Source organism: Manis javanica, chromosome 5 (genome assembly GCF_040802235.1).
Source record: "Manis javanica isolate MJ-LG chromosome 5, MJ_LKY, whole genome shotgun sequence".
Taxonomy (NCBI): domain Eukaryota; kingdom Metazoa; phylum Chordata; class Mammalia; order Pholidota; family Manidae; genus Manis; species Manis javanica.
The window spans coordinates 65,003,042-65,018,268 of NC_133160.1; the positions used below are offsets into that span (position 1 = coordinate 65,003,042).

Consider the following 15,227-nt stretch of genomic DNA (forward strand, 5'->3'; position numbering starts at 1 on the left):
TCTTTGTGCTGGCCAAGGCACTTGAGTCAAAGGAGGGTTGTTCTCCAACTAGACAGTGGCAAAAATAACCCTAGCAAAGCATACTACCAGGACAAAGTTTTCATGATCCTCCTGCCCATGCACTTACCTCACAGGTTAGCCACAGACTTAAGTGTGAAATGTAACTGGGAAAGAAACAAGTAAGGAACTTAATCCTTGAAGGATTAGCAAACTCACCATATTATGATGGTCTATTCTTTATTCCCAAGGTACAGGTTTTTAAAAAATAGAACATAATCATTCAATAAAAAATCTTGAAAAGGAGAGAAAATAATCACCCATAATGTCCTCACACTAACCCAACATTAGCATTTGGCTGTATTTATATTTACTTCTAATTGTTTTTCTTGCACATGTTCTTTTTGCATCATTTATGTATTCAATATATATAATATGGTTTTTTTTGAGGTTTAATTATGGTTTAATTATGAACCAAGCATTTTTCTATGCACCAAGGATGAAATAACCATTATATTCTAACAATTCTTTCAAAACATTTTTACTTATTAGTAAATAATCTTTCCATTATAAAATTGAAATCATGAGCCTCACTTTTCTAACTTTCTATTTCTATTTAATACACATGTAGAAAAATGCAAAAATTGTAGAAGTACAATACAATGAGTAATCAAAAAGTGAACATATACATGTAACCACGCCGAGGAAAAAAAGTAGACTACCTGCATGTCATGTATTTTAAATTATTTTAAAGATAAATAGTAGGAATACTCAGAAGTCTCTTCCTCTCTATATTCATTCTTTTTCTTCCCACATAAATGGTGCCAAAAAAAAAAGGGCCAAAGGTTGAGTGGCATTCCTAGAAGGTTCGGCAGACTGGAGTGAGGATCAGGAGGGGGAAAACATGGAATAGGAGGCACGCTGGCCATAACCACCTCTCCACTAGGTTTCGAGAGAAGGGGGTAAAAAGAACTTCAGAGATTTGTCTATAAGGCACTCTAATTAGGCATTCCGAGCAGAGGCCCCAGGCAAGCATAAAGAGAGTGCTTTGGCTGGAGTTTCCCATCATGTGGGATCCTAAAACGATGGAAGTTAGCAACAACCAGGCAGGATTTCCTAAGCAGGAATTCTGGTCTCTTTTGTCAGAACTGAAAAAATAAACCTTAGAGGTATTTTAGTCCAATTCCGTCTTTTACAAAAAACAAAGTCGAGGACCTGAGCGAATGTAAGTATACATTAGCTTCTGTTCCAGCTACCTATTTCAGTATAGCGAATCACCTGGTAAACTTAGGAGCTAAAATGCCCATTCATTATTTCTCTTGGTTCTGGGGTTGACAGGGCTTAGCTGATGTTCTCACTAAGGGTTCCTCATGTGGTTGCAGCCTGATGGTGTTCAGGGCTAGAGTTATCTGGCAGGATTCTTCACTCAGGCCTGATGCGGCAGGACAGCTGGGGCTAACAGCCAGAACACTACGGCCTCCTCATGTGGCCTCGCCTTCCTCACAGAACGGCGACTGGGTTCTACAGCACAAAGCAGAAACTGCATTACCATTTATGATCCCACCTCTGAAGTCACACAGTGCTACTTAAGCTGTAGTCACAGACCCACCCAGACTGGGCAGCAGGGAGGGTGGTGGGTTGGCAGCGAGGAAGGACACAAAGACTACAACTCTCCAGGGGAAGAGTATCAACATTACATTGTAAGACGAGAATGTGGATATCTTGTTCCAACCATTTGGAACACACTGCACAGATGCTCTTCCTGTATGATTGATTCCTCCCTGTAAACCCCTATTAGAGTACTTACCACACTGTGACACTGCCTGCCTATTTCTGACCCATCTCTTCCACTACAGTATGAGCTCCTTAAAGAAAATTGGATCATTAGAGTACTCTTTGCATTCCTTCACTTAATAGACGCTCAAAATTTTTTGTTGAATCAATGAACAAATGAAATTTAGATTTAAAGTAAGAAATATTTTTAAATGTTTATATAGTATCTATAAAAGTTCCTTTATCTAAATTTCTCAGGCTGAGTCAACTTAAAAAACTGTCAACTTTAGGAATTGTTAACAACTTTTAGGTTTCATTAATAATGTATTCTCACATTTGACTAATTTATCTTTAAGTAATAAAGTTGCTAGTAACTAAAGTATTATATCCAAAAGCTTAAAATGTGTTAGCACCCCAAAATGCTTATTTTAATATATATTCCGAGTAGCTTTTGGGTTTATTTTTTTCCCTCTCAAAATTGAAGGGCTATTTTGACAAGTAACCTTAAAAGGAAATTTATGTCTAACACCACTACTGCTAAATATGCCAAATGAAAGTTTAAACCCACTCCAAGAACTTAATGCACTCAACTGCAAGCATGCAATTTAAAAGTATTTTTATTCATAAATTATATATTTTTGTATCTTGTTTGTGGATATAGGTCATTCAAACCTAAATTATCACTGTACAGCTTATTTTCTTTTCCTTGTCAGCAAATATAACCAAGATGAAATAAAACTCAAAACTCAAAAATTATTTAAGCTATTCCCTGGCTTAAATAAGGCACACACATATTCAATGTACTCAAGTACTTACTGTAAGAACACATCTGGTAGTACACCATTTTTAACAATTTTATAGTTCTAAATATCATCAGTCCTTAATCTGCTGAGACTCTGCATATAATTCTGTTTTGATCACATCTCTCACAAAGCATCATTCATCACATCTCTGCACAGATTGATTTCCACCAGCAACACTTACCAATTAATATCTGACCACTCTTCATAGCAGATCCTCCTGGCAGCAGGCCATGGACTACAAGCCTCTCTCCACTGCCCTGTTTTCCAGTTCTTCTCCAGCTCCACTTGCTCTGATGAATAATCCCAACCAGTACTTCTAGAAGCTTGAGCTGCTCTTTGGCTTTGGTGACAGTTAGCTTTTTGGGGTTTACATAAACATTTACGTCTTTGTACCTCTGCTGGACAATGACTCCTGTTTTCTGATTGGACTGATGCTTTAGAATGGACACTGGTCCATTGTCATTGCTATTTTTTTTATTATAGTGCTTGGGTAAAAGTCTTTTACTTCTTAAAATTTTGGTAAACCGTTTGAGTTTGGGTTCATACTTTTTTCCTTCTTTGTAATCATCCTCTTCAATAATAATCTCATTTTCACTGAACCTGACATGATTCACAGTAGGTGTCTCAGGAAGGAGGCTTTCTTCTTCAGCCTCACTCAACTCCAAATAAAATAATTCTCCATTTTTCTGCACATTGTCCAGCCATTCAGGCTCAAGGTCACTATGAAAACAAGAAAAGATAATCTGAATAGCAGCCAAACATAAGAAAAACAGTTATGTCTTTCTGTCATGGGGTGAGGGAAGGGGCTGGACTGCAGGGAGGTTGGGGGGTATAGAAGTTACTTGATTTTTTCACGGTCTCCTTACTATTTCTAATTTATTGTGAGCATCAATATTATTTCCTGAGATGCTTTCTGTAGAGCCTTCAAGAATTGGGGTTGGAGGAGAGGGAACTGAAAAGGTATAGTGATAGAAAAGAAAACAAATAAAAAAGGAGATGGCCTCCTTCTAGAATCTATGGTGATTTTTTTTTTAACATTTAGCTCCTGAGTAGTTGTTGTTCACCTGAGACATTTCACTGGACATTAATTTACCTTAGTAGTTGGTTGTGCAAATACATCCACATTTGGAAATTGTACACGAAAATATTCTACTTGCATAGAAATTATTCATCATAGCTGTCATGTTAAATGAAAGATAAGGCTATATCAGCATTAATAGGCTTTTCAAAAAAGAAACATTCCTTTGCCAGAAACTAAATCTTTGCTGAAAACAAGTATAATCACAGCTAATAATGATCACTTCGATAGCTTTTAATTTCTGTAAGACTCCTTTTTATGAATAATTGTAGTAGGAAAAGTAAACCACATATTATATAATTCATCATGTGGCTGTAAAAAGAAACCTTTTAACTGAGACGTAGAGCACTGAAGAAAACAAAAGTATTGCTATTAAAATGATTGAAACAGTGTTAAAAATAAAATACTCATCTTAAGATAACCTAACCACAAATACCCTGTTTAATGTTACAGACAGTTTATCTTTCAAATTGCTGTTCTTTAAAGCAAACTGGTTACAGTGGAAAAACATATGAAGACAGTCTTTTCAGAAACATGAGCTATATCCTGGCATAAAAGGATATAATTTGTGTTCTAATCATTCAATCAGATAGAAGACATTTCTGTTTTCTGCAGTATTTATTAGCAACTCTGGTTCTTTTAACTAAAAAGTCAAAAGTCTTTTTCTAAATACTGTGAAAATTAATCCAAAAAATGCAGAATTCTAGTACTCAGCTTTGAAACTAATCACTGACCTCATCTGTGATTCACAGTCAGAAAAAAAAAGAGGCAGTAAATATCAAAATGAATTTGGCATTTGTTGGTTCCCAATGTGTGGCATCATCTAAGGCACTAAGCACCACTTACCTCAGGTTACTAATCATGTACCAGTTGTTTCAACCTCCTATCTGGTTGGCACGCACAGAAATCAGTACTTAATAATGTACAGTTCTATTCTGAAGAGTCTAAATAACTGTGTTACCACCATAAAAAGGTTAGATAACTATGTATCATAATTTTAAACTGCACAATTAAATATCATTATTATACAAAATTACTTACAAAGACATATATATATCAGTTTAAACAATGAATGAAAATGTATATGCTTTATAACCTCACCCTTTAAATCTGGTTATGTTATTTCTATTAGAGATATGTGATTCCAAAGAAATATTTCTCCCCCTCTGCTAAAGATGAAGATGGTTCATCTTAATCTCTAAGATTTGAATGTGAAACCACTTTTTGGTTATGGCTTAAAGGTCCATGTAGGTAGGAGGAAGCAAAGGGGATGACATTCAGTTGTGGAGCAATAAACAGTGCCAGGCACTGTGGTAGGTTCTAGAATTACAAGGATTAAAACATTAGTTCTTTCCCTTGTCTAGTGGGGAAGAGAAACTGAGAAAGAATTCCAAACAATACACATGGTAAATATGAGAGGTCATCTCATTTAGCTTGGGGTAAATGGTGAGATCAGGGGAAATTCTCTGGTAGATAAGACCCAGAAGTGAATTGCAGAATAAGTGGCTGGGGAGAAGGACCTGGGGAGCTGAAGGGGTTCTGAAAAGAAGTAACAGCATAAGCAAAGGCCTTGAGGGACAGTCCCCTTTCCTACATGGACAAGTAAAACTAGTCTGCAGCTGCCAGAGTGTAACTCATGAGGTGAGGAATGAGGAGGCAAGCCCTAACTTTTCAAGCCTGTTGGACCATGATGAGGGATTTGGATTTTATAGTGTAGGCAAGAGGGCCTTGATGAAGAGTTTTAGGCAGAGGGTTTACATGTCAGATATCCCTGGATAAGTCTTCTTTGACACAAAAATGCAAGAAGGATTTGAAGTGGACAATACTCAAAGCAAGAGATCAGTTAGGGGTCTGTTTCAATAGTCCAGGCAAGATGATAACTAAAACAATGGCAGAGGAGATGGAAAGTAGGCAAAACATTTGAGAAATGCTTGAAGATCAACAGGACTTTGAGACTAACTAGATGAGATGATGAGAGAGTGGGGAGGAATTAATGTTGACTAGATTTCTAATTGGTACCTATACTTTCATGCATTCTTTTATACATACATATGCACAGTCTCATTTTATATAAATGAGAACACAATGATGTATGTCAACTTTCCCTCCTACTTTTCACTGGCAGAAACGATGTTAAAAATCCATGTTCTTAAAATCATATAGAAACATATATAGGGTTATTCTATCATTGTCTGTTTTGAAAAAATGGAATTATTATATATTATGCAAATATAATGTGAAATCATTTTTCAAAAGTGTATGTGTGTATGTGTGTGTGTGTGTGTGTGTATATATACCTTTATCACTTTTCAATTAACAATACAGTTTAGAAGCTAACGGTTGCATTAATAGTCCGTACCAGAGATGTAGCACATTTAATCATTCACCTACTGATAAGCTTTGTGTTTAAGTTTTTGTTTGGCCTCTACTATGCACAATGACACAGTAACCACCCTTACAAGTATGGGTATACATAGGTCTTTACCCAAAGATATACCAGTTCACAGTTCTATCAGCAGTGAATGAGATCCATTTTCTTAACCTCTAGATTTAAAAATTGATTCATTTTAGGAAGAAGAAATTTTTAAAAAAAGAGGAAGAAATTAAAAGGTGATAAAAGAAACAGGAATAAAGAGGTGAGACTGTGAAAGAAGCCACCATGTATAGTGAAAAGAAAATTGAGCAAGAAGTCACAAAGATCTGGGTTCAAATTCTATTCTATTGAGATTTTTAGCTTTTTAAGCTTTAGTTTCTCTTATTGTAGAAAACAGATTATAGCTCCCTCTTAGGACTGTTATCAACAGCAAATAACAAAGTGTGTAGCATGGTTAAGTGCCAAATAAATGTCAGTTCTCTTTTCTTGCCCAGTGAAGTCAAAATTGTTGGGGAACTTACACCTTTACCAGATAAAGCACTTGTACTGCACTTTTCTAACCACTGGAAATAAATGAAGATGTCTCCCTGACCTCTATTTGCTAGGTTCTAGACTAAGTGCTGGTGACATAAGAAGCAAAACTAGTTGCTGCCCTTAAGTCCCCCACAGTTCAGTATTCCCAGAAGATCCCTTACTCCTACTCCAGATGATTAATTCCTATTTAGATAAGCATCAAGAACGTAACTGATGTGTTAGAAAGTTTAACAGAGTCGTAAAGACTGTACTCTCAAACTAATTCTATTGGAAAGGGTGAATTAAAATTAGTAACAAAACAGAAAGCCCAAACTTTCATTGCAACTATTCATTAATAACAAAAATTAGAGAGATCAACATAATATGTAAATATTCCCCACTCCAGGAAATAGAGCTTAATCTTTCCTCCTGTTTGAATGTGGACTGGACTTAGTGACATGCTTCCAAAAAACAGTATGGAAAGTGAAAAACAGTAACTTCACAGGGAAGAAACCTGTCAGACATTCCTTAACCAAGTGATCTAGGTTATGAAAATTGTCACAGACCAGAGGAGACTAATGAGACTTGATAACTAGATGCAATATGATATCCTGAACTGGATCCTGGAAGAAAAAGGACAAAAATAGAGGAATGGTAAAATCTGAATAAAGTCTGGAGTTCAGTGAGTAGTACTATAACAGTGTTAATTTTTTTAGTTTTGGCAAATGTACCACAGTTGTGTAAGATATTAACATCAGTGAAACTGGGTGAAGGATATACAGGAACTCTGTACTATCTTTGCAACTTTTCTGTACATCTAAATTTATTCCAAAAGAAAAGATTTATTTTTAAATAATTAAATCTAGCAGTTTTCATTCAGATTTTTTAAATACAGTAGGTCACACTAGTCAGTATTAATGTACATATTTTATAATTTTTTTCTGAGATCCTGTGGTACAACCTGCACAGCTGTCATTGTATAAATGTCTTTCAATAAGGTTCTTATTTTCTTTACTCTACTTTGCCTTAAACAGAAATAATTATAATAGTATTATTAATATAGTAAAAAATAGTATTATTATATAGTAAAAATAATATTAATAGTCTGCTTGCAAAGTTTGAGGACACTTCAACAGATGTTCAAGGCCCTCACTGGTGTGGTAAATATGAGCAGAGTTCTCCCCAAGGAAAGACTTGCTAATTTGCAAATAAGCAAGTTCCCTTACATAACTGTAACATAATTAAAGAAAATTAACTTCAGATAAAGCCTGTAAGTTTCTCAATTCCTGATGTATTTAAGAATTCTATGTTGATACTACACTTGTTTTCTCCTATATTATCAGATCTGTCACATCTTTATTTGCATTAATGTTAGCAGTTTCCATCAGTATTGCAATTTCCTTGACTACCACAAGAAAAAGAAGCAGCCTTACTGGTTCATTTCCTTAAAGACAACAGACTTTTGCTACTACTCCAAACCCATTATATTACATTATCTTTTCCTTTTTAGAGGCAAAGCAGAATGTGCTTTACCAAAGTGGCTAACACACAGTTACATGTTGCTAATAGGTACAGAAGGACAATTCTAGGGACAGAAAAAAAAAAATCACCCACAATAAAAACACCATGACACCATAACAAATTAACATGGATTCTATTTACGCTTGCTCAGTACTGGCCTGCACAATGCTTTTCTGTGTTCTGTCTACCAGCAATATCTAATTTTCATTCCCAAAGTCTTTTGATTGTTTTCTAAAATAAAACTATGATTTTTATGGTTAAAATCTATGCTAGATATTACAGCAGCTTGAGGGGCAGGGAACCTGGGTGGGGTGATGTTCTTTTTAGGCTAGTCAGTTACCACTGGGACAAATGTAAAGCACATCAGAGACAAGGAAGGGATGGCTGGTGAATTACTAAGCATATACTCACTGCATAAAATAAATTTCTGCATCAGGAACCCATCCCCATTGGAACTGTGCTAATATAGACCTCATTCCCAGGACCCCATTTCCTGTCTTCAACTCCTTCAGCTAAATGGGTTATGTCCACATATCACTAGGTCACAGATATGATCTAACTCTGGCAGATTAGAAATCACAGACCAACAAAACTTTGAGATTGGACTTTACTGTACTTTTAAAGATGTCAGATGCACAGAGAGCTCATGACCTAGCTGAAATGCAAATACCAAAAGTAAGGAATAAAAATTGCTATGGAGGGTAGAGTTTGGAGAAATTAATTCTAAGAGGCATCAAAAAAGGTTCTACGAGAGGTGGCACTTAGGTGGGACATTAAAAAATCCTGACAATTAGAGACAGGAAGAAAGGTTGTTTCAAACAGAACAAAGTAAAATAAAACTATAGGTGTGAAAGGACATGGTAGGTATGAGAATGGGTGCATGTTTCTGTATACTAACGTTATGCCTGAATGTTTTGTGTGCCTACAAAATTTGTATGTTGAAACCCTACCACCCAATGTGATGACATTAAGATGGGGCCTTTGGGAAGTAATTAGGACTAGATGAGGTCATGGCAGTAGAGCCCTCACAGATGGGATGACTGACCTCATAAGAATCACAAGAAAGTTGCCTCTTATTTCTGTTCTCTGCCATGTGAGGATACAGTGAAAGGTCAACAGTCTGCAAGCTAGATGTGGGTCCTCCCCAGAACTCACCATGCTGGTACCCTGACCTTGGACTTCCAGCTTCCAGAACTGTGAGAAATAAATTTGTGTTGTTTATAAGCCACTCAGTCTATGCTATTTTTAAAACAGCAGCCAGAGCTAATACAAGTAGGAATATAGGTGTTTAGAAGAGGGAGATCATCAAAGATGAGATCAGAGTGGCTAGGGACAGATCTAAAAGAGCTTTAAAAATTACCCTAAGGAATCTGGAATCTATTTGGGAGGTCACTAAGCTTTTGAACATCAGAAAAATGATTTAGTAGACTTAATTTTCTTAGAGCAGTTTAGGTTCAAAGCAAAATTGAGCAGAAGGTATAAAAAATTTTCCATATACACCCTGACCCACCTCACATGCAAGCTGCCTCCACTGTCAACATCTCCCAGCAGAGTGACACATTTGTTACAACTGATGAACCTATATTCACACATCACAATCACCAAAAACCCACAGTTTACATTACAGTTCATTTTTAGTGTATATCCCATGGGTTCAGATAAATGTATAATGACATATATTCATCATTGTGGCATCAGACAAAGTATTCTCACCACCCTAACACAATTATCCAAATAGTCTAGATTTTAAGATACAAGTCAGAATAGATGGGGTCCCATAAAAGTTTCTCAATACCAGAAAGATAGTTTTTATGTTAAACAAAAGGGTGTCTTTCCTATGTCATCTACACAAAGATTTCATTTCTAAAGAGGAAGTGGAAGCTCTAAGTTAGATACCAGAGGTAGAAATGCTTGCATATTCAGACTTTAGTCTTCTCTTTAACCACAGTGCCCCTTAGAATACATAGTACCCTCCACCCTGAAGGATGAAGAAAGCTGTGAAATTGAGGAAACCTGTTATAAGAGACATCTTTTAAAAGAGTAAGTTATAACAAGAATTCCTCTAATTGTGAATCCCTAAAGCCCATGAAAACGTGATGAAATTAAAATGTTAACTTTCAGGCAAGCAAAATAAACTTGTAAAAAGGCTTTTGAATTCCTCTTAGAGAATCTATTACTGTATACCTACTATTGAATCACCACATTGTACACCTTAAACATATACAATTTTTGTCAATTATTCTGTAATAAAGCTGGGTGGGGGGGATGAGGAAACTCAGCTTTAGCTAATTCTCCTCCAATTCAAATACATGTCACCTCCAACATCAATCCCCCCTTGGTCTTCTTATCAATCAATCCCTTATCAACTGTTCACAATTTTCCTGTTCCTAGTATTTAAGCAAACCTCTCAGTCAACAAAATTCAGAGCTGAGTGAGAATTCTTATTCCCATTTTAACATGTGAAAACTGATGATCAAAGAAGTATGTGACACATCTAAGGTGACATGGTTAGTGGCAGGGATGCACAGAACAAGGTTGCTTGACCCCTACTCTTAATCTAGTACTTGTTATACTGCACCAGCATGCCTCTCATAATCTATTGAAAAAATTCTTTTGACATTGCAAATGTGCTATTGATACTATTAGAATTAGTCTCATTTTCAAAATTCTTAGTTACATCAGGCAACCTTATAAAGAAATTCCATTCTAATTGAGGTGGTTGAATTCTTTGAACAATCATCAGTGATCAAGTCTGACATATTAGTTGTTTCTTAATCTCAGCCTTATCTTCCTGATCACGGGGATGACCCAGTGAAGCAAGTAGATATTTGCTTGATTTTAGTTAGCTTCACTGGTAATATGCCTGCTGTTTAATTCTATTTTTGATCCAAACTGCCACATGGTATCTTTTTATATCAGGTTCTCTAACAGAAAATGACTAAGAACTGTGTTTAGGAAAGCAAACTCTGGCTGCTGCATGAACAAAAGACTGGAAATAGCAGAAATCAGAGGTACTCAGATTAGTTAGAAGGCCACTCCCCTGGTATATGGAGGAAGCAAGCCCTTTAAGTACAGCACTACCTGTGAGAAGGGAGAGGAGAAGAAGGATGGTTGGATATTAGAAAAGGAAGTCAACAGGACTGGAGACTTACTAGATCTGAAGACATGAGTAAGGAGAGAACGATGTCAGGGAGGGAGCTAGGCATCAGTAGCGGAGAAACAAGGATGCATACTCTTCAAACATGCTGAGGTGGGAGCAGCTGGCAAGCGTAGTAAAGGATTGCCATTTCTCAACATAAAGCTAGTTACATACTATTAGGCTTTTCAATCTACATAATTTGATAAAAGAAAGATCAGTTTTAAAGGAAAGAAGTCAGGGTTCAGAGGAGAGGAAAAAGGGTATTATCTTAAATTGGATATTATTATATGATGGCAGGACTTTGAATGAAATACTTTGATTCTTCCAGTAGTGGAGTCGTATGTTAAAAACCAAAAACTGATAAATTTTGGTATTCTTACAGTAGAATCCTATTCAGAAATAAAAAGGAATGGACTATATCCAGGCAACATGAATAAACTTCAAAATAATTATGCTGAGTAAAAGAAATCAGACAAAAAGGAGACTATATTGTACATGATTACTTTTTACAAAACTCTAGAAAATACAAACTCATCTATAGTGACAGAAAGCAGGTAAGTAGTTGTGAGGAGTGAGGGGGACACAAGCAGTCTTAGGGAGGTGCATAGGGAACTTTTGAATGAGATGGGTATGTTCATTATTTTGACAGATGTATACATGTCAAAACTTATCAAACTGTTTAAATATGTTCAGTTTAATGTATATCAATTGCATTTCAATAAAGCTATTTTTAAAAATCTGAGAAAAACTGTAAAGGACTTATTTCCCTTCTTCTCCAGTCACTCTTATTTTCAGTGGAAGTTCCTTACTTTTTACAGCTAAATTCTTTTTTAAATTGTCCCTCTTTCTCTTCATCAATTTTCAAACTAAAAATAACAAAAAAGTTCACTTTGAAAAATAAAGAGTTAAGATGTAAAACTCCTAACTCTGGCCAAAATGAAATAACCAATTAATTGAATAATTGTAAACTATGGCAAAGAAACTTGGCATTATTGCAAGTAAATGTATGATTTCCTTTATTTAAATACTGAACTAGTCAATGGTTCCCTCAACCCAGCTCATCTACCATTATCTCTAAAGATTTCCCAGGGACTTGGCAGTACATCAGGTTAAGATGTACTACATTCATCTAAACGTATCCTCTATGTAGTAAGTCTTAAACAAACCTATTAAAGGTACATGAGAGTGACAGAAAGCAGATAAGTAGATTCCATATACTAATGTACCCAAAATGTACTAAAAAACAATTAACTTATTAATTCTGTATTGACAATCACATGCAACTCAACTGGCTTTCAGTTACAAAGCATGTATGAAACAATGATAATTTCCAGAAAGAATATGCAAATAATTAACTAGAATCTGGAAAGTTCAGGATACTTTATGCAAATCAATAAGTAGCATCAATTCCTTAATAACCTTCATTTAGGCAATGAAAGACAATAGACAATTCTCATCGCCTGGCTTTGGTGAGAAACTTGTAACTGTTATTCTGTAAATACACATAAAATGTCACCCTAAAACTAAGTATAGCAGTCTATTTTGAGGTTGGTTGAGGTTTTGGCATGTAAACCTTCTCATTGCTAGTCATTCATTTCAAGCTACCATTAATTGACTTTTCCAAAAACTTCTTAATCCATAGGTTCACATCTCTATGCCGGTGATCAAAGAGTGATCCTCTCCAAGCTGACAGGCCACGTCTTGCATTGGTAACTGCAGTTTAGGGAGGTAAAAACCTAATACCATAAGGAAGGAACAACAGTCTGGACAACACTCATGTCCTTTCTAACATAAAGGTCCTCAGACTGCTCATTTCCTAGGAAATAGGGCTAGCTCATTTATCTTCATCCCACCAAAATCAGGGTACTCCACTTGAAATCAGGGTTCCTAAAACCTACACTGACAATCCTCAGCTATGTGACCATGGGCAAATTATAGACTCTCTCCTGGCCTAAAGTGTGTGATTTCTAATATGCACAGAAATCAAGAGTTTGAGTCTAACATTGTCTATGACTCCCATAGCAAGACCAAATGAGGTTTCCTGTAATCTATACTTCCTTCCATCAGCCTTGCTTGATAACCATTAATTTTGTGTTATTTTTAAATTACCACAGCAGATTATACTCTCAAATTTGTTCATTTTCAAGAATACAATCTGTCCTTATTGAGCTTCCACAGTGTATTAAGCAGTCATTAATGATGGCTTTTCCCCAATGCACTTAATGATGATAAAAATGTTTTATATACATACAGGTGAAAATAACTGCCAAGGAGCTGTTGCTCCTAAATACGGTAAATACTTGTAACTGTTATTCTGTAAATACACATAAAATGTCACCCTAAAACTAAGTATAGCAGTCTATTTTGAGGTTTGGTTGAGGTTTTGTCATGTAAACCTTCTCATTGCTAGTCATTCATTTCAAGCTACCATCAATTGACTTTTCCAAGAACTCTTAATCCATAGCTGAAAGAGAGAGATTTCTTCAAAAATTGAAGTAGCTTTGGGTTCGCAAATCAAAATGACTTTTTTCATTATCATGAAGGACTAAAAAAGTGGAAAATAACACTTAGACATTTTGTATTTTAAGAACAAAATTGATATTAAAATAGAAAACACGAAAACCACGAGGATGTATAAAAAATATAGCAGAAACATCCCAAAAATGCTAACAGTTTTCCTTGATGATGAGACTAAGGGTAGATTTTCTTTCTTTTATTTATCTATTCACTTTTATAACAGGAAAAAAGTCTACATATTTAAATAGTTGTCTTTAAAAAGGTGCAAGGTATTCCTCCACTAGTTAGTCGCAAAGATCATGACACCAGAGAAGCAAGGAGACGGGCGGTAAGAACAGAGTTTTGTGAACACTTCAACATTTATACATACCCTCATATATTATAGAACCCATCACAATTAGTGGAGACCCGTCTCCTCTGAATATCATTTAGAAAACAATAGCAAAGACAGGCACTATCATTTCGGCTCACGATATCACACAAGGAAACGTGACGTAAATGAATCCCACTTATTATAGGGCCTCACTCAATCCCAACTATGCGAACATGTCCGCAATTCCCCCCAAGACCACGTGTACACTCTCCGGATTGAAGGGATGGGTTTAATTGTTCCTTTCCGAGAACCTTACTCATAATCGCTACTCGCTGAAGAGTATGAACCCGCGTCGCTAACCGGATCTTCAGAATCACAATCCTCATCACCTTCTGGTAAACAGGGATCTGCAGGGAGCTCATCTGAGCTTTGACGCGAGCCACACGAAGCAGGACACGCCATCGCCCGGACGCAGCAGTTCAAGTAGTAATTCAAATCCCGCAGCTACGGGTCGCCGGGGCCGCCATGTTGTCTCCGTTAAGGAATAGTCCAAGGCCACGTGACCATCAGTCCTTAGCTGCAATTGGTAGCAGCTCCCGTTGCCAGGGAGACGGGAAGCTTCCCCATAACAATTGCAAGGAGCCCTTGAAATGAAATTTTGAGGAGGCTGTCGCAGTTGGAGGAATTCAAGTGTCTGAAACTTCACCGCTTTTGTTATCCTAAATGCACTGCACTCTTTTGGAGCAGCAAAACTGATTAGAGGTGGAGACCCGCTGGTTTTTTTGCCTTTTCATTCCAGTTTGTACTTTGCCCTGTGTTTCTTCGCCGAACAGCTGTCCAAAGGCTTAGAAGCACTCAGCCTGGGGTTCCCTGAGGAAAAGGAAGAGCTACCCTCTAACTTTACTCAGGGCCTCCCCATATGTGCTGGGAATGGTCGCTTTTAAGAAACGCCTTGGTTTGCATGTTTCTTTGGTTTCAATATTTCGAAATTGCAAACATTTTTATGGTTCTCCCAAGCAGGTATTGTAGGCTGCTTCAAATGCGCAGCAGTGTTGTAGTCAACTACGTGTTTACTTTCTAATAAAATTTTATCATTCTATTAGGCAGAAAGACAGAAATGAGCGGGATGAAAAGGAGAAAGGGTCCTCCAAAGATGACTCAGGAAGTTGATCAAATAGAGCCAGAAAGCCAGAAATGAC

The 15,227-nt window shown here is 36.5% G+C and overlaps 1 protein-coding gene across 2 annotated transcripts in view; it reads right to left on the reverse strand.

The window, feature by feature from the left end:
• Nucleotides 1-14,570, reverse strand: part of INTU (inturned planar cell polarity protein) — a 73,498-nt gene extending 58,928 nt beyond the window's left edge. For both annotated transcript variants that reach the window (XM_073237059.1, XM_073237058.1), the window contains exons 1-2: nt 14,345-14,570; nt 2,755-3,293 (exon numbers count right to left, since the gene is read on the reverse strand). In XM_073237059.1, the coding sequence (XP_073093160.1) occupies nt 2,755-3,293; nt 14,345-14,490 (685 nt within the window). In that variant the 5' untranslated portion in view covers nt 14,491-14,570. The remainder of the gene's footprint in view (nt 1-2,754; nt 3,294-14,344) is intronic.
• Nucleotides 14,571-15,227: the final 657 nt, after the last annotated feature.